Below are 26,279 nucleotides of genomic sequence, written 5' to 3' on the forward strand. Positions count from 1 at the left end.
CAAGAATGACACATAAAAACAACTCTTGAACAGCAATTTTCATCAACTTCCCTTGCCTTCCCTGCTAGAGTGATGTAATTAAAACAACCTTATTGAGACATGGGGATGCAAGAAGTAAGTTATATTTCCTGGAGCAAGGGCACACTGAAGAAAAGTTATTGAATAGAGATGTCACCATTTTCGAGTCAAGATTTTTTTGATTTCGAGTCAACACTGCTAGCAGAGGGATCATTTTGTCCACATGCTATTTCTGCTGCATATATAAACCTCCAATGAAGATGAAGACTTATTTCATAGCACACTACTATTATCTGAGACTGTAAAGATCAACGGTAGTATTGATGCTGGCAAAAAGTCCCCAGATTTGACACTGGAAGTGCTATAAATATACAGATCACTTGGGATGACTGTGAAAATAGCCTGAGCTGACAGCAAACAAGCCTGTGGGTAAACAGATTTTTACTCTCTGCCTGAACTTGCTTTTTCTTTTAAATGAAAGCTGTTGTGAGAACAGATAAAAAGATTGGACACTTTCAACATGTGAATGTTGGGCTTATCAGTCTAAAAACTGCTGATCAACAGTTGTATTTATGGAATGGAAACTAACCTGTTGTACCTATAAGTTATGAAACAAGACTATTTATATAATACACAAGAAAACCACAGTGACGAAAACCAGATTCTTAGTATGACTAAATCAACCAGCAAAGTGCATCTCTTGTACATCCTTGTGAAGCACCCTGCTCCTGGAGACAGCGGTCACAGGTGAGATGAAAAATAACTATAGCAATAACAGCCCTATCAACACTGCCACGGTATGGATGAAATAAAACCAGCACCCACACACTGCCACATCCTCATATATGTAACATCCTTTCACAATGATTATGAAGGGGCAGGAATGGGACTTACCATCAACACTACCCTTCTGAAGAGTTCCATATCAGCTGTGTCTGTGAGCAGGTGGATGCTAGTAACATCAGCTCCACCACGGTCAGCTCCTAAAGAAACCCTTCTTGGGTCTCCTCCAAAGCTCACAATGTTCTGCTGCACCCACTTCAAAGCTGCTAACTGATCCAAAAGGCCGGCGTTTCCAATCACATCAGGAGAACCTATTGTAGGAAATAATGAAATAGATCTGAAAAGAAATCAGACTATAAATATTTGAAGTTTTGATTGAACATTACATTTTTAGCAGCTCTCGCAGCTGAACCTTGACAAAACTGATACCAGAGTTTCAGCATCTGAAGTTGTCTCCTCCGAGGTCATCACTTTATAGACTGACTCCATTTCAGACTCCACCAGGCATCCCTGGAGGTGCCTAATTGTCTGTCCTGGTGACATAAAAATAACACTCCAACTTCTAAGCTTCAATTTGACAGCTCATGGTGGGAGACTTGAATCCAGGCTCAAGTATCCATAAATTCAGGCCATGAGAGTCTTTTTCTACATAAGTAGCTTGATCTTACAAGAAATTAAAAGCAAACAAAAAAAATCTGTGCGTTTGCCAAGTTGGAAGGGACCCATAAGGATCATCAACTGTTTCCCTTGAGTACACCTAATTGCATCTGTTTGCTCCCTGTATCCCTTTTACACTTACCCTGTCTGACCAATCATTTATGTAACATCATCTTGCATTTCTTGAAACACATACAGATATAATTTTGCAGTTTACATTATCTCCACATATATCCTTTGAGACTGACCTATGTCTAACTGAGATCTTATTTATATGTATTCATATTTTTGTTCCTAAGAAAATAAAAGAAAAATAATGAATCATGTACCCCTTATGCTTAGGTAATACAGTATTACCACTGAAAGGCTACTTTCTTTTCAATACCAACTAGTGGTAACCTGATTTGAACAACAGGAAAGCAATGGTGAAAGCATCTAATGATACAACCCCCTAGACAAGCTTTATTTTTTTAACAACAAAAGCAGAAATAAGTAAATCCTGCACAGTCTGTAAGAAAGGAATAGAAAATGATTGTTAACTGTCTGCTGCTTCTTAATCCACAATGAGGCATTCATTTTTAATGATTTTAAGTTCTCCACATTTAAAACTTGGAAGTAAGAAAAAAAGACAGAAAAGCCAGGAACAGAAACACAGCTGAAACGATTTGTTTCTTCCATTGCCAAGACCAAATAGTACAATTTTAATGTGAGAGGCTCAGAAACTACTGGATCAAAATGAACAGATAGTGGAATGAAAAGAGGCCACTTTGTGAACAGGTAGCCCTGCCTCAGGCAAAGAGTAATTGGAAGTATATGTCCTGTAGTAGATATCCATATGCCTACCATAATGAATTACTGAGAGATCACAGACACCAATTTAAGCAGCAGAATAGAATACAGAGGAGACCAGCTTATTGACAGCCTTGCAGCTCTTACAGATACACACAATAGCCACCTCTATAAGTGCCTTCGCAGTGGGACAGCCAAGAACTAAATGGCCCCAGAAACTACAACCTTCCACCTTTAGCCACAGTTTAAGATGCTCAGGCCAAGCCACACCAGTGAAGCAGTAGAGGAAGAACTTTCCCTGCTTTAGTTTTTAGGGTTGCTTTAGTTTGTTCTGCACACCATGACCATTTCCCAGGGTTCTCAATCCAGCAATGAAACCATACTATGGTATTAAAAAGGAAATACCACTTCATGGGCTTGCTGTGTGCCTTGTGAGACCTCCCCAGGGGAAGTGAAATCATAGAATCATTGAATTGTAGATCATTGAGTCCAACTGTTATCCCAGCACTGCCAAGCCCACCACTAAACCATGTCCCTAAGCGTCTTTTAAATACCTCCAGGAATGGCGATTTAACCACTTCCCTGGGCAACCTGTTCCAGTGCTTGACAACCCTTTTGGTGAAGAAATTATTGTATGTAAATCCATGTAAATGTTTTAGCAACACAATGTGCCTTGCTACTGGCATGCTAAAAACATGACCAAGGAGAGAAATACAGTCAGTTCCTTCTGCCCTGGCAAAAACCACAATCATGCTGTGAAATGTACCACACTAGGGAACAAATGCATGCATGGACATTCACAGTAGTTAAACCAAAAGAAACACGTCTGTGAGGAATATTTCCCACTGCCTTTTTGCAGGGAAAGAACACATTCCTGAGGACCACAGGAGAATGAAAAGAAATCGGTGTTCAGAAAGAAGCAAATAAGGACATACACATGCATTTCTGTTACTACTAAACTGGGGAAGAACAATAGTGCTAAATTTAAGCATGAAAATAATCCTTGTTTATATGACTTCATAGACTCTTAAAAGAATCAGGCTTAAAAACATGACTGTCTTCTCCATACTCCTGCCACCCCATTCTATGGTGGGGCTACAGAACTGAGGGACAGGGGTAGAGCAGTTGATGTCATCTACCTGGACTTCTGTAAAGTGTTCAACACTGTCCCACACAACATCCTTGTCTCTAAATTGGAGAGACATCAATTTGATGGATGGACCACTCAGTGGATAAAGAACTGTCTGGATGGCCGCACACAAAGAGTTGTGGTCAATGGCTCAATGTCCGGCTGGAGACCAGTAACGAGTGGTGTCTCTCAGGGATCGGTGTTGGGACCAGTCCTGTTCAACATCTTTGTCGCTGACATGGACAGTGGTGATCCTGCCCCTCTACTCTGCTCTCATGAGACCTCACCTGGAATATTGCGTACAGTTCCAGTGTCCTTAACATAAAAAGGACATGGAACTGTTGGAACAAGTCCAGAGGAGGGCCACAGGGATGATCAGGGGACTGGAGCATCTCCCGTATGAAGACAGGCTGAGAAAGTTGGGGCTGTTCAGCCTGGAGAAGAGAAGGCTGCGTGGAGACCTCATAGCAGCCTTCCAGTATCTGAAGGGGGGCTATAAGGATGCTGGGGAGGGACTCTTCATTAGGGACTGTAGTGATAGGACAAGGGGTAATGGGTTAAAACGTAAACAGGGGAAGTTTAGATATAAGGATATCTATATCTTTGGATATAAGAAGGAAATTCTTTCCTGTCAGGGTGGGGAGGCACTGGAATAGGTTGCCCAGGAAGGCTGTGAATGCTCCATCCCTGGCAGTGTTCAAGACCAGGTTGGATGAGGCCTTGGGTGATATGTTTTAGTGTGAGGTGTCCCTGCCCATGGCAGAGGGGTTGGAACTTCATGATCTTAAGGTCCTTTCTTACCCTAACCATTATATGATTCTGTGATTCTATTACCGACAATTTACCTTAACTTTTTGGGTGCAAAGTGGGAGGTGAAGGCACTAACAAGAATGTTCATCGCTTTTTGCAACATTAATGGATGATAGCAAATAAAATTCATATCCTTTATACTTAGAACAATGCGAGCTCTTTGCTTGCAAAAGCCATGTCAGTGAGACACCAAAACAACTGCAGAACTGAAAAAAAAACAAACAAAAACAAAAAAAAAAAATCTGTTGTTTTCACTTCCCTTCAATCCCTAAAATCTCCATTTAACTCTTTCATTTCTCATTCTGTAATTTATAACAAGTCAACATGAGAGGATTCAGCACTTTGCTTAGTTGGACCATGAAAGTGATATTGCTCACAAGATTATAACTTTTGTTTGTAACTTCAGGGCCCCTCAACAGTCCCTGCTGCTAATGTCCCTCCAGAGTCCTAAGGGTGAGCTCCTGCCTCCTGTGAAACTGGTGGCAAAACTTCCAAGGGACAGGGATTTGTCCAGGTCTTTCAGTAAGAATGGAAACCACCCTGGCATATCATTAAGGATTTGGTTTGAGTCTTAAGATAAAACCCTTACAGTATTTGACCTTCACTGAAAATCCCCAGTGGCTACTGGTCATGCACAGGAGTCAGGGGTATTTCATCAACCAAGAATAGATCTTGCAGTGAGAGCATTGCTCACCAGAATGGGCATGACTGAAAATCCGTGATGATAGGGGGCCTGGTACAAACATACCACACTCATCCTCTCTACATGGACTAAAGAGGAAACAAGGTAGCATGGCACTGAAGGAATTTTTAGGGCTAACATGGAATTCAGGAATTTTTAGGGCACCACATGAATGTGGTGCTTAGTTTGCTCCAATGACTCTTGCAAAGAGCTTTTCCTTCTTGCTCCTGCTCCTGAGCAACAGCATCTCCTCAAAGGCACAGAAAAGACCGCACTTTTCCCTGGTTGCAATTCCACAGTACAGAGAAGAGGGCCCCTGCATGCTTCTCACTCATAATGAACCACCTCTATCTCTAAACTCAGTCCATTCAGCTCATGTGTTGATGTTTCCAGACATACATGCAGATCCCTATGAAAAATCTCAAAATCATGGACTACCATATAAATACCAGTATATAATATTCAGCCAAGCTAGCAGTTTCCACTTTGGAAGGAACCTAGGTGAGTTTTGTAGGGCTGAAGGAGGGTAGTGGGTAACGTGTGGACAGTGCTGCGTAATGGAACCTCGCACAGCTCCACACCGCATTTGGCTCTAGCCAAAATGAAGCCACAGTATCACCTTCATAAGCATCTGGTTTACACTGATGAAAACAGTGATTCTTTCCCCAGATACACCTATTACCAACTTCTTACCTAAATTACTAAGGAATCTGTAGTGCCAGCAATCTGGTTACTGAATGAAAAACAGGCTTTCCTGGGAATGAGCTTTGAACAGTGAAACAGAGAAAAAATAACCTGTAGCTGCAGCTACATACCCCACACTAGACAAAATTCAGGCAGCATCACTAGCAGTGAATACTTAAAAGAACCATGAGGCAAAGTATTGAGTCTGGTATTTGCAAACATGGCAAATACAACTTCCTAAAGATTATATAAGTATTAAAATGTCCACTAGAGAGGTCAAGGATTGCTACCAGAATGATGGAAGAAGAGCTCCAATTGCAATCATTGCATTTTCTCTCCATGGCTCTCTAAGCTCTCCTGCATTAGGCAGAATTGAAAGGTGCTGGAGAAAAGTGTTCCCTACTGGCTTAAGCAGGCAAATCTAGTAAAAGGCAAAATGAAAAAGCAATCCCAAAGACCAGACAACACTACGGCAGAGGTTTAGGGAGAGTGAATGTGCATTTTCATGTGTACGTGCCTCTTTGCAGAAGACAAAATCCTGTATATACAGTATTTGAGCAGTTTTTAATGGCAATTCATATTAGGAGGCAATAGGAAAGCAACAGAAAACCCCAAATACTAGAGTACGGGGAAGGGATGCAAACTCAGAACATGCAAAATTTCAGGGATGGAACAGTTGGAAGACATTGAAAACCATAGCCACAACAACAAGCATTGGAATTAGCAGGAATTATGATTCCTAACCTGTCTTCATGTGTGTCTGCAAAACCCAATATCCACAGTTGCATCTGCAAACACAAGTCTAGCCAGTGCTTTGATATAAATGCTTGGGTTTTGGTTTTGTCCCTTTGCCTCCATAGCCTCTCCCCATTCTCTTCAAGTCCCAGTGGTATCCCCCCAAAACAGTCAGTGAAAAATACAGGTTTTTCAAGTTTAAAAATAACTGAACTTTAAGAAAAAAAAAATAGGAACAGAAGTGTTACAGAATGCAATTTAGCCCATAGCTGTGCTTGATCTAGAAATTCATCACTTACCAGTACTAAGGAAGCCAAAAACACCGACCCGGTAGTTTGCCATCACAACAATGATGTTACTGATGGCAGCTAGGTATGATCCATCTATGGTTGTCTTTCCAGCCTCAGCACTGTAACTCTCTCCATTGTGGAAGAACAGCAACACTGACAAGTTTTTCACCTGCCATGACAACAATCAGGTTAAGATCCCTGCAGCCAACTGCTTTTGTAGGTTGGTGATGAGAACAGAAGCATCTTCCCCATTAACATTATTGGAGCCATTCATAGCTCTTTAAGAGTGACCATAATGAGGGAATATCTGTCCATCTGTCTGAAATGCTAGGGGTAACTTGTCCTCAATGACCTATATACCATTCAAGAAGATACTATGTCCAGTATAAAGAAGATTTAATGGCACCACTGTGTTCCATCAGCCAACAACTCTACCAGATTAGTTCAATGCAGACCCATCCTGCTGACTTGGCCATTGAGCTCATGGTGGGCTCATCTTTGCTGCAACATGTCTGCTTTACACAAATGCATTCGAAAAGTTCAAACAAGTGGGAAACAGGAGAAGAAAAAGTCCTGTTGGGTTGCTTTATCTTCAGCAGGACTAAGTCAACAGCTGTGCAGGGCTGCTTCCTGCTCTCAAGTCTTCAGAACTAAATATTGCCTAGTCTCCAAAATCTCACTTGACAAGAACTCATTGTTCCTTCAATGGAGGTTTTCCCCTATTAGATATAGAGAGAGGTGTCCTGCAGAGTGGACTTTTTCTGTGCATGGGAGAGAGTCACATCTCAGGAAACACAGAGGGCCCCAAAAGAGCCCAGCAGGACTCCCGGGATGGGAAGGAGATACAACAGGCTGCTGCCCATGTTAGAACTTCTTACAGAGCCACACGATTTTGCACAGGAACAGACGCTTTTCCCCAAATCAGCAGCACATCTGTGAGGACCCTCTCTGTACGCACAGCAGGGCTGCAGCCAGGCTGCTGCTGCATGAGCAGCACAAAAGCACCAAGAGACCTCAGCATCTATCAGCAAATTACAGCTCTGTCGAGATGACACTGAAGAAATACCTCTCCCTCTCTGCGTTGGCAGCTGATGATGTTTTGCAAAGAGCTGGTGGCCCCTGCAGCAGCATCGAAGTACATCTGAAGTTTGTTTTTATCACTGCAGCTACAGGGCATTGGGCTCTGCTGCTGTTATTTTCTGGATGAGGCTCAGCTAAACACAGCACTCCCATCTGCTCTGGCAAACAATGTCTCTGGCTGTATGGGAGAAGCAGCAGGGAAGCAATGGCTTCAAAACTACAGGATAGGAGGCAAACTCCTCTCATCTGCCATTAATTTGTGATGATTGTGTGCACTCCTCGCTTATGTCTGGAGAATCACTTCAGAGGCTTCTTGTAAACATGACAGTGTTACCAAGAAAACCCAAGAAACTGCAAGCACTGAAACGTGCTGCTCACTCTCAGGAGCTTCTGCTCCTGAATAGAAATTGCCTAATTCACAGTGGTCCCTGGTTCCTATATCTGCACTGCCTGTAGCACAGAGACAGAGGTAGGGGTAAAGAAAAACCTGGAAGAATCTGTTTTCACACAGAAAATCGTTCTAAAATAGAACTGCATTGAGCCATGTCAGCTAAAATGGTATTAAACATGATGTTGAGCCTGCTCCGTCCCCTCAGCTCAGCATAGTTAAGCCTGAGGTTCAAACCAGGCATTTCTGATGTGACCACAGCCTGCATAGCACCCTGACCTCCAGCTGCCCTCTAAGTTGTGTCGAGTGCCTTTACCCAATGCTGTAAGGATGAAAAGCTTAAGAAAGGCAAAAGCAGGAGATAAAAGTTAAAACCAGGAAAACAAAGCCTGCTGTAACAGATATGGAGCAATTTAGGGGAAGACTTAGTACTGGGGCTGTGCCTCAAGCCAAGTGTCTGGACGGATCGTTCCCATTTCTAGTCTTCATTGAGCAATGACAGACCCCTCTCTTATGCAAAGGTAAAATATAATGAAAAAATAATTTGGGTTTTAACCCCAAAGGATTTCAATCTCAGAGCTCATGGATTTGGACATTTTAGATGAAGCTGGTTTAACATAATTATCTTCGCATTTGTTGTTAGCCCTTTTAACAGCATAGTATAATGCTTTAGTTTTTCATGCTTTTGTTGAACTATGCCTCACAATACGAGATATTTCATATCACCTATCTTTCTCTGCATATTTGGTTGTCAAATATTTTTTTACTAATACATTAGCTGCTGAATCACTTATTTTGGATATAAGTGAACTTCCCAAAGCCTTGCTCTCAACCAAATTCAATCAACCACTGCAATTAAATCCTTGAGGAAGAAGAAACACAAGACCTTAAATGAAGCCTCCTGGAGCCAGTCCCTTCATCCACCACAACTTGGTATCAAGCTCAGATGCAGCACCACCAGCGTCAATGCTGGTGGAGCACACACAGTAGCTGGCCAGAGTGGGACCAGCACATTCCTGGTGGACAAGCCATGGACACCCTGTGTCTACTGGCCAGTGTATGGTTTGCAATGTAACACAAGCAGTCACACTTTGAGGTGTAAAATCTGTGTAAAGACTTCCAGCTGGGACATGGGCAGATGGTTTTCTGGCGTAGCTACCGGGGGGATGTCTTCTGAGGAGCCCAGCAGCTCTAACATGATCTCATGCCGGTAGGGGCTTAGGTCCCATGTGCAACACCTGAATGGAGAAAGTTCAGCATCCACCAGGGAGCTGCAAGTCAGCTGAAAGCCTGAAAGGTTTCATCATATGCAGAACCATCTTCTCCATCTTACAGTAAAGCCCTTAATGAGCTATTTGGCAGGGCTAGATTTAAACTCTACCCAGCCAGGCAACCTCCAGTGCTTTAACTACTCTACAATGTTGCTCTTTAAAGAATTGAGTCCAACAGGGATGATGTGATAAGGATGGGAATAACAGATGGAGGGGATGGGAGAAGAGGAAAGGGGGTACAGTTTCTATTCTTATTTAGGGGAGAGCTTCAACTCTTGATCTTATATTTGAACCCTTTGTAAATCAAGCTGAGGCACAGCTTTACTTTGCTAGTGTGACAGGTGGTGACGGTTATAGGTGGAAAAAAGTCTCTCAGAAGTGCCAGTTTTACTTGGAGGGTTATGTGGTACACGTAGCTATGGAAGCAAAATGAGGTGATGTCATTCGCCTTCTTCACTGCTTGACACTTAAACGGTCTTCTGGTGACCAGCAGCAGTCCCTGCACTGCGCTCTTGTCCAGGCTCAAAATTCTCCTGAACAACCCTTGCATTCGCTGCTCTCCAAGAGATTTTATATTCAGTATTTACTGGCTTATTTAACTTTCCGTGGGTTGAAAATATGTAACTATAGCTCTCTGTATGTGAGTAAAAAATAGAGCTCACCACAAAAAGAAACAGGAAAATGTTTCCTTCTGCTCCCAGCTACTTCTGCAAAACCAGAAGTTTTGTTTCTCTCTTGGGCCGGACTTAACGCATGTGAAACTGGTTGACTCGATCAGATCTACTTCTACCTTACACCGCTACAAAACCCAGGAGGGATTCAGTTCACAGTACCACTAAGGAGAAAAGAAAAGCCTATTTAATCTATCAGATGGTAGAAAATACAATGCTTTCAAATAAGCTATCTTGAAAGCAGCACTTAAGCAGAGATGGCAAACTGCCTGGGACGGTGACCTGATGCTTTCAATAAGCAATGACTTCATTCAAGGCAAAATGACAGCCTGATGTTGCAGGGAGAAAACAGACTGCTGGTCTTTCTGATGATTAAAAAGGGCCTGCAAGGGACTCGGTATGCTGCTCTCGGATAGCTGGAGTAGCTCTTTCCAGACATGCAGTATGACAGGCCCATAAATTTCTATTATAATGACCATCACTTTTGCAATATTGCCAGTACTCTGGAAAGAAAAACTGTTCCTGTGCTCTGGGCCCACTCTTCAATGGGATTCACATATTATTCGGCATCTTTATCCTCAGTCCCCCAGGGGTTTGGCCAGTCATCTAAGCTTGGCTTAAACTTGGAGCTTTATTTTATATCTGTTTATGAGAAATGCAAGAGCTTTCAAATAACAGTTTCTCAGATTGTACCATTGGCCCAGTCATCTTTAAAACATCTGGTTTTACACTTTGCAGGCTGGGCACAGATCTAGCATTGCTTGCTATGCTCGTTCCTCAACAGAGCTCCAACAGAGCCAATGGGAACAGTGAGGATGAGGGTGAAAAACCCATCTGCTGCTGCTTGACCAGTGGTAAGCGTTGATGTGATGTGTTGTATTGCGTTATTGTCTCCTGGACAAAGGGTCGCATTTCAGGGACATTGACATTTCTGTCCTTAATTTCCTCTCCTTTGCTGCCACCACCTTCTTGCGTTTTGTCTCCTCCTCCGTCTTCTAACTTTTTAATTTGCCACACTTTCAGTTACCCAAGCACTGCTCACTGAAAGCCTATAAGGGAATACTCTTGCACCAGTGAAAACAACAGAGAGCCTAATTTAACCTTTGGCTTTGTGAACAACATGTGAAAAAGAATCATTTATGCCAATTAAAAGCACTTTGAAAAGAATTAACTCATCTCCTACTTACAGTGGTGGCAGGAACAAAGACGTTCAGATATAGGCAGTCTTCACTGACAGAGTATGATGGGGCCTCTCCATCTCCCGGCTGCCAACAAGCTGCCCTAGAGACATGGATTGGGAAAATGACAATAAAAAGGCTTATACTCTCTTTCAACTGCTGCTATTTCCTTATATTTTGATGCATCAAGTTCATAAAATCATTAAACTTGTAGATCTCGATCATATTTAAAACTATGCCAACCTATACTTTAGTAACATAGAGGTGGGTTTTATAAACCCATACAAATGCAAAACATTTTCATGCCTAGAATCCTTCCCTCAGAAAAATCAGCCTCATTTTAAAAGGATTAGAACTTGAAGGTAAGCTCTCAGAAAACTCACACTTTGCATAAACTGCAAAAAATTAGCACCAGATGTAAGGGCTGGGGGTCCCAGGCCCAGGTCTCCCCTCACTATTGCCTGCACACCTATGTAATCCATTCTGTTGCTGAAATGTCAGTTATTCATTTCAACTTGTAATGTTCCTTGGGAAAATATGGTAAGTTTAAGATTTTCACACATTTTAAAAACCCATTTGCTCTAAGCATCATAGCACACCATTAAACAGTGCCAAGCAATGGTAAAAGTAACCTTTCAATAGGAATTCAGCAGCCAGCCACATACAGAAAATCATTTTCTGGCCATCTTCTGTATGAGATTCATATGCTCAAGCACTCACACAAGAATTAAGTGGATGATTTTTGCAGTTCAGATCAAAGCTATTTTGAAGCCAATTCCTTGTACTTCACAGCTACATTTATATCACATAGTGAGTTATGGAAAAGCATGAGAATTTATTTTGGAAGAAGCTAAAAGAGGCTATGGAAAGGACAGTAATATCTCAGAGATTTATTTCTAAATTATCTAAATTTTTAATGCCCTTATAAAACTTCACACTGAAGAATTTAATAGAAAGCTACAAGGAAAAGACTAGCTTTAATGTAGTTCTACAAAATCTTTCCACAGGGGAGGTTCCTAGGATGGTGATATCACTCAACAGCTTTCACGCTGACGTAGTGAAGCACATCATATCTAACCAAAACTGCTAAAGCTATTTTAGGCAGACAAAATACGAATCCCCAGGTAGGAACCATGCTATTAATCACACAGCTTTCCACAGGACAGCAGGAATCATCACCCATAGGCATCTTCACCTCCCAGGATCTCCTCATGACAAGACTGACTCCAGGGAAAGACTGCCACCTACTGAGGCAAGTCCACAGCTCCTCCAGAACCTGGAGACTCCAATAGCTGGATGGCGGTTTTGGTTGGTTTTGCTTAGTTTGTTTGGGGTTTTTATTAAGTCTTTTATCAGGACCAGGCTGATAAATAAATTCTTCTCTTCCATCATAATGGCACTGTGCTAACGTGAATTTCTTATATACAAATTTAGTGCAACACCGAGTCCAAAAAAATATAGGGTCAATGCTTTCCATACGCCGTGTGCATGGAAAGCATTGACCCTATATTTTTTTTGACTTGTGTATAGTGTGTGAGTGGGATCCCCTCGATTCTCTTCAATAAGCTCAAATAATTGTTTTTTTAGCCTTAAATGAATACTAAAAGATAATGGCCAAGTTCTTCATTGGCCTAAGGAAGCACTGAGAATTCACAAGATGGGAGGATATTAACTAAGACCCCTAAATTGCTTTGAAAACTCTCAGCCAGGCAGCAGGTCCTCAAAGACAGACTGCAGATGCAGATGGGTCTTACCAAAGCCCTAGCAGACACTATGCTGTGGCTGCAGACAGAAGGAGCTGGTGGTGTGTGTGCTAACCTAACATCACCGTGCACCTGAGGAAACAAAATCACATCCCACCACATCCCTCCAACAGTCTAAGACTGCATGGATACTGTGGTTATGCTGTAAACACCTCCACAACTCAGGTGCAACCTGAAGGATGAGGCTACCAAAGGCCTGGTTCTCTTTCAGCTCTTGAAGACAACACCACATCTCTTTTCATTTTGTTCACCATAGGCTTTGCAAGAAACTCCTGAAGACAAAGCCTGAGTAATGAAGGGACCAAATAGCTTCCACACAGCTGACAAGTCTCTAAATCTGTAGCCTTAGGTTGTGCTTCCCCTGAAGCAGGTAGTGATCCATGTCAGGGCTGCAGGGTATCCATCCTCTAGCTCCCTTGCAAAATCCACCATTCCCTTAACCATTGTAAGCTCTTGGAGACACCAGCTAGCTCAGTTAGTTTGTCAACAACCACATGAGGACCACTCTTGGTGCCAGGAACTGAACAGGATGCACGGCTGGAAGGATAACACAGGGTCTCAGTAGGCCTCAGGTCCACATTAGCTTTCAGGGAAGGTCTTGAGTCACTAAACATCAGCTTTCAGCCCTAATTTCTTCAACTCCCTCTATAGAAAGTTCACCGAGCCTTCCACCAGGCTCCTTTTGACTGCTCTGCACCTTCAATCTCCATTCAATCATTTATTTCAGCTCCTCACATCTGCCTTGAAATAGTGCTTTTTATCGACAGCAATGTGATCAGGTACCAGCTCTCCTGCATCAACTTTCTGCATACATCTGCAGCATGGCTCACTCAGATGGGTTTCATTTGCTCTGTAGGTTGCTTTCTATTATGTGGACCACAGGCGCATTGAGAAAGGCCATATAAAAAACACTTCATTTCCATAGCTTGTTTCTTGTTGCTGCTGCATTTCTGTATGCTTTGGTTTTTTGTTTGTTTGTTGTTTTGTTTAAAGAAATTCACTCTCCTAACACATTCCACAGCACAGATATACCGGTAGTGTCACCCAAATGCTTCTTTCTTCAAGAAATACACATCCACACTTTGTCATTTTGGTTCTGCCACACAACAAAATTAAGATTCATATCATAACACTAAATGAAACACAGACAGACACACAAAGACTATGTCCACAGAGTGCCTCCAACCTAAACTCACCAAGCAGAGATGTCTGTACAGCCCTGGAGAGCCAAGGCCAGCTAATGGGAAACATTAGATACAGAGACTTAAGAGAAATTTACCTTAGCTGCTAATATAGATCCTAGTGCTAGTTTCCTCTTAAGGCATTACCTAAAACACTTAGAATTCCTGAACATCTGCCCAAGCAATTTAGCAAGTATTTGCCTCTTAATAGTTTTGGGACAGAAAATACTATCTAGGTCCTTCAGCCTGATCTAGACATAGGAGATTCTATACGAGGCCCACAGCTTCTGGTTACACCAGTGTTAAAGTGCCCCGTCTCTTAAATATGCTACAGATTTATTTCTATAAGTATTATATTTACCTGTATAAGGACTCAGAATGAACAGGGATTGACAGCAGACAGTTGATGAGGAGTTATGCATAGGCTTAAGGCAATGTAGTAGAATCTGCCTATTTTCTTGAGGTGCTTGCATGCATTAACATATAGATGGAGTAATTATTCTTTTTGTGAAACAAAGCCCCAAACTTGTATTAATCTGTACCCTATTGCTTCTTTTGAAAAACAGGACATGAATATTATGGTCATCATTCCAGCTATTTTCACACATCTGGATGGACTGGACAAGCAGTTCAAAGGGGTTTCTTACCTAGCCACAGTAGCATTCCATGTTTCCACCCCAGCAAATGGCTCTGGAGGACTGAAGCGCCTTGCTGCAAGGGGAGGTGCAGCATATGGGATCCCCAAGAACTGGATGATATTTTTCCACTCCGAGCCAACATGGATCACCTGGGATTTGCCCATCAGGTCTCCATGGGATGGGAGGTACACAGATGGGGTTAAATCCGATTCAGAAATGGACAGGAATAAATCTATTGGGGAGAGGAGGGGAAGAAAAAAGAATTTGCTTTTTCAAGTTAGTACCATTTCAGAAATGAAAATTAATCCCATTTCCCTTAATTTTAAAATGTTTGTGATTATTTCATTTCCTTAAATGAAACATAGATAAATTTGTGTTAATTTTTCCCTATAAAATACTTTATGCTATGCTACATATTAGCTACCAGATATGAAAACTTTCCAAACCCCTACTCAAACATTTCTTCCAGATCAGACATCACATTAGAATAACAAATCTGAGCATTTCTACAAGAAGGGAAAGAGATTTGCAGGCTTCCCCCTGCCCCAAGCTCTAAAAAGCACAGCGTTAAACCTTTAAACTTTTATAACGGGTCAGAGAGAGGAAAGATAACCACAACACTCAATGGTTTGGACTCTCAACAGGAAAGCCTTGCATTTCATACCCCTTTCTAGTACCTGTTTCATCATGTGAGACAGAAGAGCTTCCACAGAAGGTATAACCCATATCCAAATTCTCTGCACTCATGTGTAGGAATTGCTGGTTTTGACAAGGATAGACCCCCTTTTCTCTTACAGAGTTTGAGTTTAAAAGGTTCTCATTAATTTGACAGTTCTTTGCAAAAATTTCAGTGAACAGGAAATATTTCTTCCTTTACCCTTACTGTTATCTTACCAATTAGAATTGCTTCTAATAAAAGAAATAATCAATATCACACAAAAGAAAGCAATCTCTTTTAAACTCAAGGGGAAAAAAAAAACAATAAAATTTATAGTTGCAATTAAGTTCATAGCCAAACAATAACATTTTTACCGGTCTACACAACTTCACTCTTAAATCATTTCCCTTCTTCAAAATATTAGTTCATCTTGTTTTATGTTTTTATGTTGTTTTGTTCTGAAATGGTTCTTAAGACTTTCAATTGACGGTGGGTTTTCAACACTCCTTGTGTTATTCTCAGAGTTCAAAAGAAAGAACATACAGAATCATAGAATAGTTAATAAATTACAGAATGGGAAATGAAAGAGTTAAATGGAGATTTTAGGGAATGAAGGGAAGTGAAAACAACAGATTTTTTTTTTGGGGGTGGTTTTTCGGGGGGGTTGGGTTGTTTGGTTTTTTTTTTTCAGTTCTGCAGTTGTTTTGGTGTCTCACTGACATGGCTTTTGCAAGCAAAGAGCTCGCATTGTTCTAAGTATGAAGGATATGTATTTTATTTGCTATCATCCATTAATGTTGCAAAAAGCGATGAACATTCTTGCTACTGCCTTCACCTCCCACTTTGCACCCAAAAAAGTTAAGGTAAATTGTAGGTAATAGAATCATAGAATGGTTAGGGTTGGAAAGGACCTTAAGATCATGAAGTTCCAACCCCTCTGCCATGGGCAGGGGCACCTCACACTAAAACATATCACCCAAGGCCTCGTCCAGCCTGGTCTTGAACACTGCCAGGGATGGAGCATTCACAACCTCCCTGGGCAACCCATTCCAGTGCCTCACCACCCTAACAGGAAAGAATTTCCTCCTTATATCCAATCTAAATGTCCCCTGTTAGAAACGTCTTCCGCAGATGAAAAGGAAGGAGCTGGACTTTCATTACTGCTTTTGTTTGTTTGTTTTGACCATTCTGCACTTTCCAATACATCTTTTGATTTATTATACCTGCTTTATTATACCTGCTTCAACACTAAAAGGTAACATTAATTTTTTCATACATTTTTGGGACATTTTCCCATCTCACTTGGCTGTAACTCAATTGAAATGGCAATGGACAGCTGTCCGGGAGATATCCGTAGTGGTTTATGTCTAGTGAGGATATCCTCACTCTTCCATTCGCAACAACTGTGCACAGGCCACCACGGTTCCTTCCTCCACAGCCTTAACCTGCTCTTACCTCGTCTCCTATAGATATATGTAGCTGGTTCTTTGATTAAAAGCCGGCAGCTGTGTCTTTGAAGACCATGTGTGCATATCTGAGTATCAGGGTAAAAAAGGCATCTGACTGCTGAAGGCTGGACTTCCAGTGTAACTACTGTACATGACTGGTTCTTTGAACAAGCTGTGAAGTGAAACATGAAGAAAAAGAGCAGGTAAAAATGTATTCCCAAAGTATTTTGTATGACACTGGTATAAGATGTTTAAATGAAAGGTTTTACAACGGGTCAAGAAACAAGAATATGAAGTAGCTATAAAACAGAATAATGGGACATAAATGTTCTCAGATTCCCAGAATATTCTCCAAAACAGCTGAAGGACAAAAGGTTATATTTGCTTTAAAATGAAGCAACACATCAAGAAAACTGGTATCACAGGCTTTAGGAAAAGAAAAACATCTAATAAAGTACTGAGGACCTCAGCTGAAGAGAGCCCCAGGGAAATGTTTCAGAATAAGAAAGGTGATTCACTCACGGATCCCAGTGTATAGCACAGAGGAAAATTAGCAATACATCAAATCATTACTGCATAGAGAGAACAGTGATTAAGAAGAAATCCATGACCAATTACCACCTAACCATTATCCAGGCCCACACTTCAAGGTGGGAAGCCCCGTTGCAGCCAATGCCAGGAGTCCCAGGTAATTAGGAAATTCCTGTGTTGTGCATCCACCCATAGGTGAGGCCTCGGATTCAGCTACAAGAGGGTCCTGATTTTATACCTTTAGAAAAATAACCGGCTTTATGCCAGCTCTGTCATTGTTTACTCATGGGCACCCTGCAGTTTCTCATGATCCCACTGCTGTCCGTGTCGAGAGCATTGGCCCCAGTGTGGCCAATGATGAAGGTCACAGAGCAGCTGAACATCTCTGTTTCACTGCTCCTTCTAACAAACAGTCACAAGGAACATACACATATATACTCTACTGAATATACTGTGACAAAAACCATACTTTGTTATGTCTCTCAGTCATGAGAAGAAATCAACTCTCAGGTTCCCATCCATTATAACACTAAAGCAAACAAGCACACTAGAGCAAACAAGCACACGAACACGAATCAGGCATATATCTATATATACAGTAAACAAGCAGGATAAAGTTAATCACCCAGTTTGTACCCAGAGGTGGGTATCCAACACTTCCCCTTTGGAAAGGATCCTTCAAACAGTTACAGGAAAAGGGAAAACCAGTAAGTTACGCTGCTCACCTTCATAAGGTGAGGACCATCTAACACAAAACCCCACACCATTCAAAGGACTATCTTCTGCAGTAAGTGGGAGCTTTTCCTTATTTCTAGCACATTGTGGCACTGGGGATTTGCCAGTCATGCAAAGTGAAAGGACCTTTGCTGCTAGTCAGGCTACTGAAAAAAGTAGTTTCCTTTGTTGTTACTAAAATAGGCTGTTACTACAGCCTAACCCAACCCCTGCTTCATCCCAGCTCTCGGTTAACCTGCCCTCATGCACACAGCTACAGGTTACTTTAGATAACTGTAGGTGACTTCGTTTGTCTCACTTGACGAGCTTTAATTAACTGTTCTTCAGAAAGTAATGACATCGCCCCTCTAATTATTCATTACAATATTCTCCAAGTTATCCAATGCCTAGAGAACTAAGAGATCTTTGTGTCCAAGAGGTGTCAAAATTACACAATCACTCAATAACGTTTTATGTCGCTTGTATCTTTCATTAGATAACCTATTTCAGTTCCCTTCTTTCAAACCCAGAAACACTGGGGTAGTCTTTAAAAACAAGTAAAATTGGTGTATCTATGTCAGAAGTGGTGGTGGGAAGTTGTTCGTGGTTTTTCAGGTTCACAAGCCAGTATCTTCTTTAAAGCTATAAAGAATCATTTCTTACCAGATAGGCAATATTCTCTGGCGGTGGAGAAGTAATTGGATATATCTCTACTAACTTGCACAACTTCAAAGTTTGAGATGGATGAATCCATGAGAACAGAGGACACATTTAAGGGTTGCCATATATCCAAATACTCTGCAAAATGAACCATACAAAATAATATAAATAGAGGAATCAGGAAAAACTTCAGAGGACAATAATGCAAAAGTAAAAGCATTAGGAAGTTCCTTTGCACCAACTGGGAATAAATTAATGTAATATTCAAAGGCCTCTGACTGACTAGAGCATCCAGTCCCATTTTCAGAGGTCACAAGTCCATGGGACCCTCTGATCACCTTTGTGGCCTTCTCTGGACTCAGTCCAACAGGTCCACATCCCTCTTGTGTTGGGGACCCCAAAACTGGATGCAGTACTGCAGGTGGGGTATCATGAGAGAGGAGTAAAGGGGCAGGATTACTTCCCTTGTCTTGCTGATCACACTTGTTTTGCACATCAGGTTTTTTGAGCTTGTGCTCTGGGAGATAACTTGTGCTTGCAGTTTACATTGTCTTGGGAAGGATTTACCTTGCAGAAGCATCAACACAGAGTCAGGGCTTTGTCAGTTAACCTTTGATCATTCCATTTATTTGGAATAGAGTAGTTCTGAAATCTGATTTAGAAATTGCTATTCCCTGCTTACTTGCTCAAGGAATGATGCAACCAGCCTAGTCTGTGGTCTCTTTTGGGTCTTGCATTCTCATCAACCGGACAAGTATGTCACCATCAGGGCTTCCAAGCTGCAGGGAAGGCATGCCACAGCCCTGATTGTATGAACCCCTGACCTGAACTCCAGATCTGATGTTGTGTTATGGTCACAGCTGTATTTCTGTGAGGAGGGGAAGGAAGGAAACTTTGGCTGTCTTTGTCAGTCACCCATTTCTCAGAAGACCAAAAGAAACCTTTAATGAAATGAATGGCCACAACTTTTGCATCTGTGTGGTAAATTCAAACAACGGCAAGATCGGCTCACCAGGAATAGCAAGGCAACAGCTGGCTCTACTCTGTCCTAACCCTACAATTACATGAGGAGGGTAACACCAACCTCTTGTTTAGGACTTGGTAGCCACAGCAGGGCCCTTTTGCCTTGAGAATACATTGAACTGTTGAAAGGAGCTAAGGTAATTAAAGGCCAAGCCTTCTTTTTTTGACTTCTGTGTGCAAAATTGAGAGCCTGCAGATATTTTTAGCTGCTTGTGTATGAGAAAAAAGGTTTGTTGCATTTTTTAAATTCCACTGTGAGAAGAATAATTCTTGAGGAATGCTAGAGACAGTATGCACGTGATTATGCTTACACATGTACATGCATATATGTGAGTATGCATGTTTGTATACATGTAATACACATGCGTATATACATGTGTACATATATATGAAATAGAATTAATTCTTGATTATGTAGCTTGTCCAGCCTGGAGAAGAGAAGGCTCCAGGAACACCTTAGAGCAGCTCCCAGTGCCTAAAGGAGGCCTAAAAGAAAACCGGAGAGGGACATTTTGCAATTTTATGTAGTGATAGCACAAGGGGGAAACTGAAAAAAAAAGTAGATTTAGATTAGACAGTAACATGAAATTATTCACTATGAGGGTGCTGAGACACTGGAATAGGTTGCCTAGAGAAGCTGTGGCTGCCGCATACCTGGCAGTGCTCAAGGACAGGTTGGATGGGGCTTTAAGCAACCTGGTCGAGTGGAAGGTGTCCCTGCCCTTAGCAGGTGGTTTAAAACTAGATTTAAGAACACTTCCAATCCAAACCATTCTATAATTCTATCATCATCAGCACTATATTCAGGAACCTGAACTAGTAAGGGAGCAACAACCCTGCAATCACAGCTTGACTTTTGTAACAGAACCACTGACTCTTAAATTATTTTAGACAAATGCAGTGATTTTAGTCATGTGGAAATTTCATATGACAATGGTTTCTCTATTTCAAAACTGTCTAATATGACCTGTTCCATGACCCATGTTAGAAAATTTCAGCCTCCACATCTAGGGTGACACTTGGTGGCATTTATTTAGAAAGATATTTAAAAACAGAAATCAGCTCCATAAGTGATGGAGAATTAAAAGTGTAACATCCTCTCCAGAGATCATCTTCCTGCACTACTAGATCCCCAGGTCTTACTTTTCCAGATTAATTCTTGTCAGTTAATGTTTTCAATTATTTGTTATTCCAATTATTTGTTATTCCAATTACTTATTATTTCAATTATTATTTATTTTTGGTTTGGAAAACATGAAGAAAAAAAAATTATGTTATCAATATGACTTAAACTTTCTTTTTACAGATCAATACTGTCATCTTGCACTGTGTATAGTACTAGTAACTAAGGTCCTACTAACGGAACAAGTAATCTCTCTAGGTTCAGACACAAAGCTTTAAATTACTAGCTGTAATTCTTTCCAAAAAGAGCCTTGTCTGGATTCCACTGTAAGTCAACAAGTCTGGGTGCATCAGTGGTTTTGGAAGATTTCTCACCAGACTGATTCTGTTCCCCTAGATTCCCTGACTCACCGAGTGACCTCTGGCAAGTCCCACAGTCCTCATATGCCTCCATTTGCCCACAGATCAAACATGCAGAGCGCTCTTGCTAAGCTAAATTCTGCTCTCTCAGAGAAGAAACACAAAACAAATCCACAAAGCAAAATAAATGAATTGGGTTTACACCTCTAACACTTGAACTCTGCCTCCTGTATCTATTTCCCTGAGATTTACTAGTTTACCACTACTAAAATCTTTTTAAAGTGCTCAAACTAAGCTTCTGAGTGCATAATGTCATTACATGTAATGTGTTCTACATTTGATCCCAAACTAAACTTCCTGCTTCTATATTATCCCTATATGTGGGACAGACTTGATAACATTCATTTAAAATACACAGAAGACACAACGGGCACTTTGTAGCCTATGATAGGCACAGAAGAGTGACCACTCATGATGCAAACATCCATAGATTGTACATTCATACCTAAAACACATTTTACTTGCTTATTCTTCACCCCCAAATCTCACAGAAGTGACTTTTGCAACCTCCCAACACACAGGGGTTGTTTCCCAGGTTGGTTTGGGGTGGGCTTTTTTTATTCTTAGTCCTGGATGAAGCATTCATAAGCTCAGATTTATATACTGAGAGTTCCAATGTTTTCCCTTTCTGATCTTCTGCCCAGATGACCCCAGATGCAGATCAATGCAGAAACACTACTGCTTATTCTAATAACAGAGCAAACTCCTTTTAGCCAGAGCCATCCACAGCACCACCGAGGACATTGCCAGGCAGCAGTTAGCTGCAAAAGAGATTTAGCTATTAGATGTTTCCTTCTTCCCTTCTCCTGGCAGCAAATCCAGCAATGCCACAGGTATGCACATCCACTTGGGCAAAGCAGAGCTTTCCATGGCTGACCTAAACTTGCCTCATCTAGAAATTGCTCTTGCAAGGCACAAGGCTACAAACTGGGCACCGCTTTACTGCAAATGCATAGTGCACCTGATGGGCTGGAAGACATTCCTGGTTTATATATAGGTTAAGCTCTGACATTCCAAACCACATTTTGGCAAATGCCTTCATTGGATAATTACAGCTCTGAATCCAGCCAGCCCTGTAACTTTTATTGCAAAATTATAGATGTGCCATACAGACAGCCTCTCTCTTCCAGATGTTCTTGTTTGGGTAGGCAAGGTTTAAGTCTGGATTTGCGAAAGGTCTCGCACTTGTTCCCACTTAAGTCAAATTATAAGACCAGAATAGATTTCCTGGGGACACCGAGTTCAGCCTCCCACTTCACAGACAATGATTTTATAAACCCCTTTTCACAAAGCCAACAAAAGTTTCATCGCTGACTTCAGTGGAAGCAACGAGGGGCGGTCCTGAGTTTGCTGGAAATTTTGACATTTGGTATAAGGACACAGAGATACAGAAATGCAGTAAAATAAATTAAACTTCAAAGAAATCTCATGAACTTGAGGAGGGACATAAATCAGATGAGGCTAAGATGAGGCTAAGGAGGTACATAAATCAGATCTAGGGTTCAGTGTGCCTAATTTATGTTTGAAAACAAATTCTGATCTTAATTCTGAAATTTACATTTATATATAAACAAATACAAAATAGCCATATTTAAATAGCTTAATAAATAGCCATATTTATTAGCCCTGACTCAAGTCAAAAACATGCTTACAGACTGAACTCAGTGCTTTATATTCCTAGAGAGATGGCTTTTTTCCAATGAAGACTGCCTGTACAGCAACACCTTCTAAAACAAGAAAATCATCAACTCAGAGTGGACCTGCAGAAAATATACTCTAAAAGAGTTGCTTCTCATTTTTGTCCATCCACTGAGATTTGAATAATTCAAAATGAGTAATTTTCTTAAAACTGCTGCATAATACCTATAATCACCCCCCAAACGTGCCAAACTAGCAAATGTGTTATTTATGCCTTTTAGCAGTAAGCAATCTATGCCCATGTTAAATGCAAACTTTCTGCCTGCTTGAGTAGTGTCAATTATAGCAAAAGATAGAGTAATAGAACACCAAAAATGTACCAGATATTTACCCAGGTTTAAAAGAAGCTGTTTTCAAAAGGCTAAAATCCTCACGTTTGCAAATAGAATGAAAATCAAAATAAAAACTAAAGATAGAGAAATTCTGCACCAGAGCTCCAACACATTGTACAGGGGCATGGTAGATCAGTTCCTGAGGGTGGATAAAGGAAGGCTGCCTCTATTTCACACCAAAGATCCTATGACATATCCTCAGCATTCTGGGAAAACAGGAAGACAAATGATACTCCTAATCAGCAAAGTCAGCAAACCAGTACCTGTACTGTTGAGAATAGAAATACCCCAGGTCTGAGATAGTCAGATGGGAAACTTATTCCCATATAGGAAAATCCCACAGCCACTGCTCAGCACCACATCGAGGGAATGGCTATAAATCATTAGGGGATCACAGGAGGCAGAAACAAGAAGGGCCTAACAGATCATTACATACATATGCCTCGGTGGTTTCACAGTTAATTACTTGATTTGAATGGAATGGGAATGGAGCCTATAAGATATATATGATATAACTAACAGATGGGAGATTTGGATTAGATGTTAGGAAGTTTTTCCCTGTGAGGGTGCTGAGGCACTGGCACAGGGTGCCCAGAAAAGCTGTGGCTGACCCATCCCTGGCAGTGTTCAAGGCCAGCTTGGTCCCATAGGTTTGTATGTCCAGCTTATTACCTAATTTGATCCTCCTCCACTAAGGATAAGACTTCCTTGCTACAGTCTTCCCCTCTCATCTCAAAGGTCTGAAGGCTGGACTTGAGGTAAAGAATGAGATGAAGAAGGCACCTCAGTCTTTTCCATATCCTTTGCTGTCAGTTTCCTGCGCTGTTCAGCAGCAGATCCACGTTTTCTACCCTTCCTTTTGCTGCCCAAGTATATGTAGAAATCCTTCTTGTTGAGGCTTTTTCTATTGTTCTATGGTCCTACATGCCTCTACCCTCTCTATTGAAAAAAATAATGAGTAAAATTACTTTTTCCTACTTTTCCTCAAGATTGAAACTAAATCTGCTAATCTGGGTTTCTTCACAAGGTGTTTGGGCTTGAAACAACACAGACTTGGAATGGAGTCAGCAGCCTGACTGCAAATAGGAGGAAGCAAAGTGCTGGACATTGAGTATTGCTCAGTTAACTAAAAAACGAGGCAGTCAAATGCATTAACTGCCTACTGAAATAGGGGACACAATTGTGTTTCAGTAAACTCTGACTAACTGGACATGAGATGAACTTCACTAGTTCAGAGACTTCTGGCAAAGCGTTCAAATTTAAGTATCTTCTGATCTTTTGATATATATTTTTTACATGTGCATATATATATATGCTTACATGCACACACACACATACATACACACACAACAGTGCCCATTAAATAATAGCATTTTCTCACACTCACCATCTGGTTACCACACAGAAGTCACAATAATTCTTTTTCCCCATGTACAAGCAACACTACAACATAAGAAATTCAGCCACTGCTAGCTTTTCTGTGGTGCCCAACTCTCAAACAATTAATCTTCTATGTTACATATTAATATAACGTATTTAATCATAAAGAGTTTGGAAACAGTGTGTTTGGAAATTTTCTCAAACCTCTGACATGACACAGACAGCATCTGACCTAAATAACCAGGCTGGTATTTGTACTATCGCAATGACGCAGAACATAAGAAGGGCAGATGGTGCCCAGTTGCATTTTGAATGTGCTGCTGCACACACTGGTGTGAGGGACTCAAAGACCACAGGGCACTAGTGTTAATTAGACTTCCAGACTAGCCATGCATTTTGTGACTCAGTGACTTCCCCTTCTTAGATTGGATATAAGGAAGAAGTTCTTTACTGTGAGGGTGGTGAGGCACTGGAATGGGTTGCCCAGGGAGGTTGTGAATGCTCCATCCCTGGCAGTGTTCAAGGCCAGGTTGGATGAAGCCTTGGGTGACATGGTTTAGTGTGAGGTGTCCCTGCCCATGGCAGGGGGGTTGGAACTTCATGATCTTAAGGTCCTTTGCAACCCTAACTGTTCTATGATTCCATGATTCCACAACTGCTGTCCTTAGGAGAACCACTCTAATCCAGAACCCTGCCCCTTTATGGGAGGCTCTGCCCACTTGGGTGGCTAACCAGACCTTTGTAAACCACAGACATCCCTCATTGCTCTGTGTTTGGAAAGATGACCTGGAAATGGGTGTGATAGATCTAAATTGTTACTAAGGGTAAGATAAGATAACCCCACTTGCTGTAGCTCCCTTACAGGAAGTCTTTAGAGAGAAAACAAATGACAGTTAGAAAGGCCTAATTTCCTTAAGTGCTGCTTAGATCACTGTTTTCCTAGATTTAAGAATTTCACTAGATTTAAGAAAGAAAAAAAAAAACATAAAAGGAAATTACAAAATTACTACTTCACACTGAGAAGCTTCACACTGCGAAGAAGAAAGCTTCACACTGGGAGACAGAAAGCTTTAGTAAAGTGGTTTTCTACATCCCATAGGAAAAACAGTGCAAAGGAGTTGAACTGCCCAACCTCCACATACCCCACTGGCTCCTGAAAGCATTTCACACAAATATTTCTGCTTACCTGTAAAGACAGGAGTTCTATTTACATTAAAATGATGATTTAAAAAAGCATAAATTCTACCAATAAATACAAATGGTCTGAAAATGATCATGACTGGTGGTCATAGATATGATGATAAAGCAATTATCGTAAAGTCTGAAGTCGATATTGAAAATTCATTGCAAATATTAACCATCTCCTGCAAGCTCAGTTGCATATAGAATCATAGAACAGTCAGGGTTAGAAAGGACCTTAAGGTCATGGTTTAAGGAAAGGCAGACACAAATTGACTAAAAACTGTTTAGATCAGAAAGAAAACCAAGAAGGATGACTGTCCTGGGCCACGACAATGACACTTCTCAATTTCAGTCTAACCTTAGG

The 26,279-nt window shown here is 41.2% G+C and overlaps 1 protein-coding gene across 1 annotated transcript in view; it reads right to left on the reverse strand.

Moving 5' to 3' along the window:
• Nucleotides 1-26,279, reverse strand: part of TG (thyroglobulin) — a 149,973-nt gene that overhangs the window by 62,545 nt on the left and 61,149 nt on the right. Inside the window, exons 36-41 of the mRNA XM_057429808.1 lie at nt 18,762-18,896; nt 16,861-17,025; nt 14,757-14,979; nt 11,175-11,268; nt 6,587-6,746; nt 913-1,112 (exon numbers count right to left, since the gene is read on the reverse strand). Of these exons, the coding sequence (XP_057285791.1) occupies nt 913-1,112; nt 6,587-6,746; nt 11,175-11,268; nt 14,757-14,979; nt 16,861-17,025; nt 18,762-18,896 (977 nt within the window). The remainder of the gene's footprint in view (nt 1-912; nt 1,113-6,586; nt 6,747-11,174; nt 11,269-14,756; nt 14,980-16,860; nt 17,026-18,761; nt 18,897-26,279) is intronic.

This window comes from Pezoporus wallicus, unplaced genomic scaffold (genome assembly GCF_028554395.1).
Source record: "Pezoporus wallicus isolate ANWC-B61680 ecotype Strahan unplaced genomic scaffold, APGP_CSIRO_Pwel_v1 contig_7545, whole genome shotgun sequence".
Classification (NCBI taxonomy): domain Eukaryota; kingdom Metazoa; phylum Chordata; class Aves; order Psittaciformes; family Psittacidae; genus Pezoporus; species Pezoporus wallicus.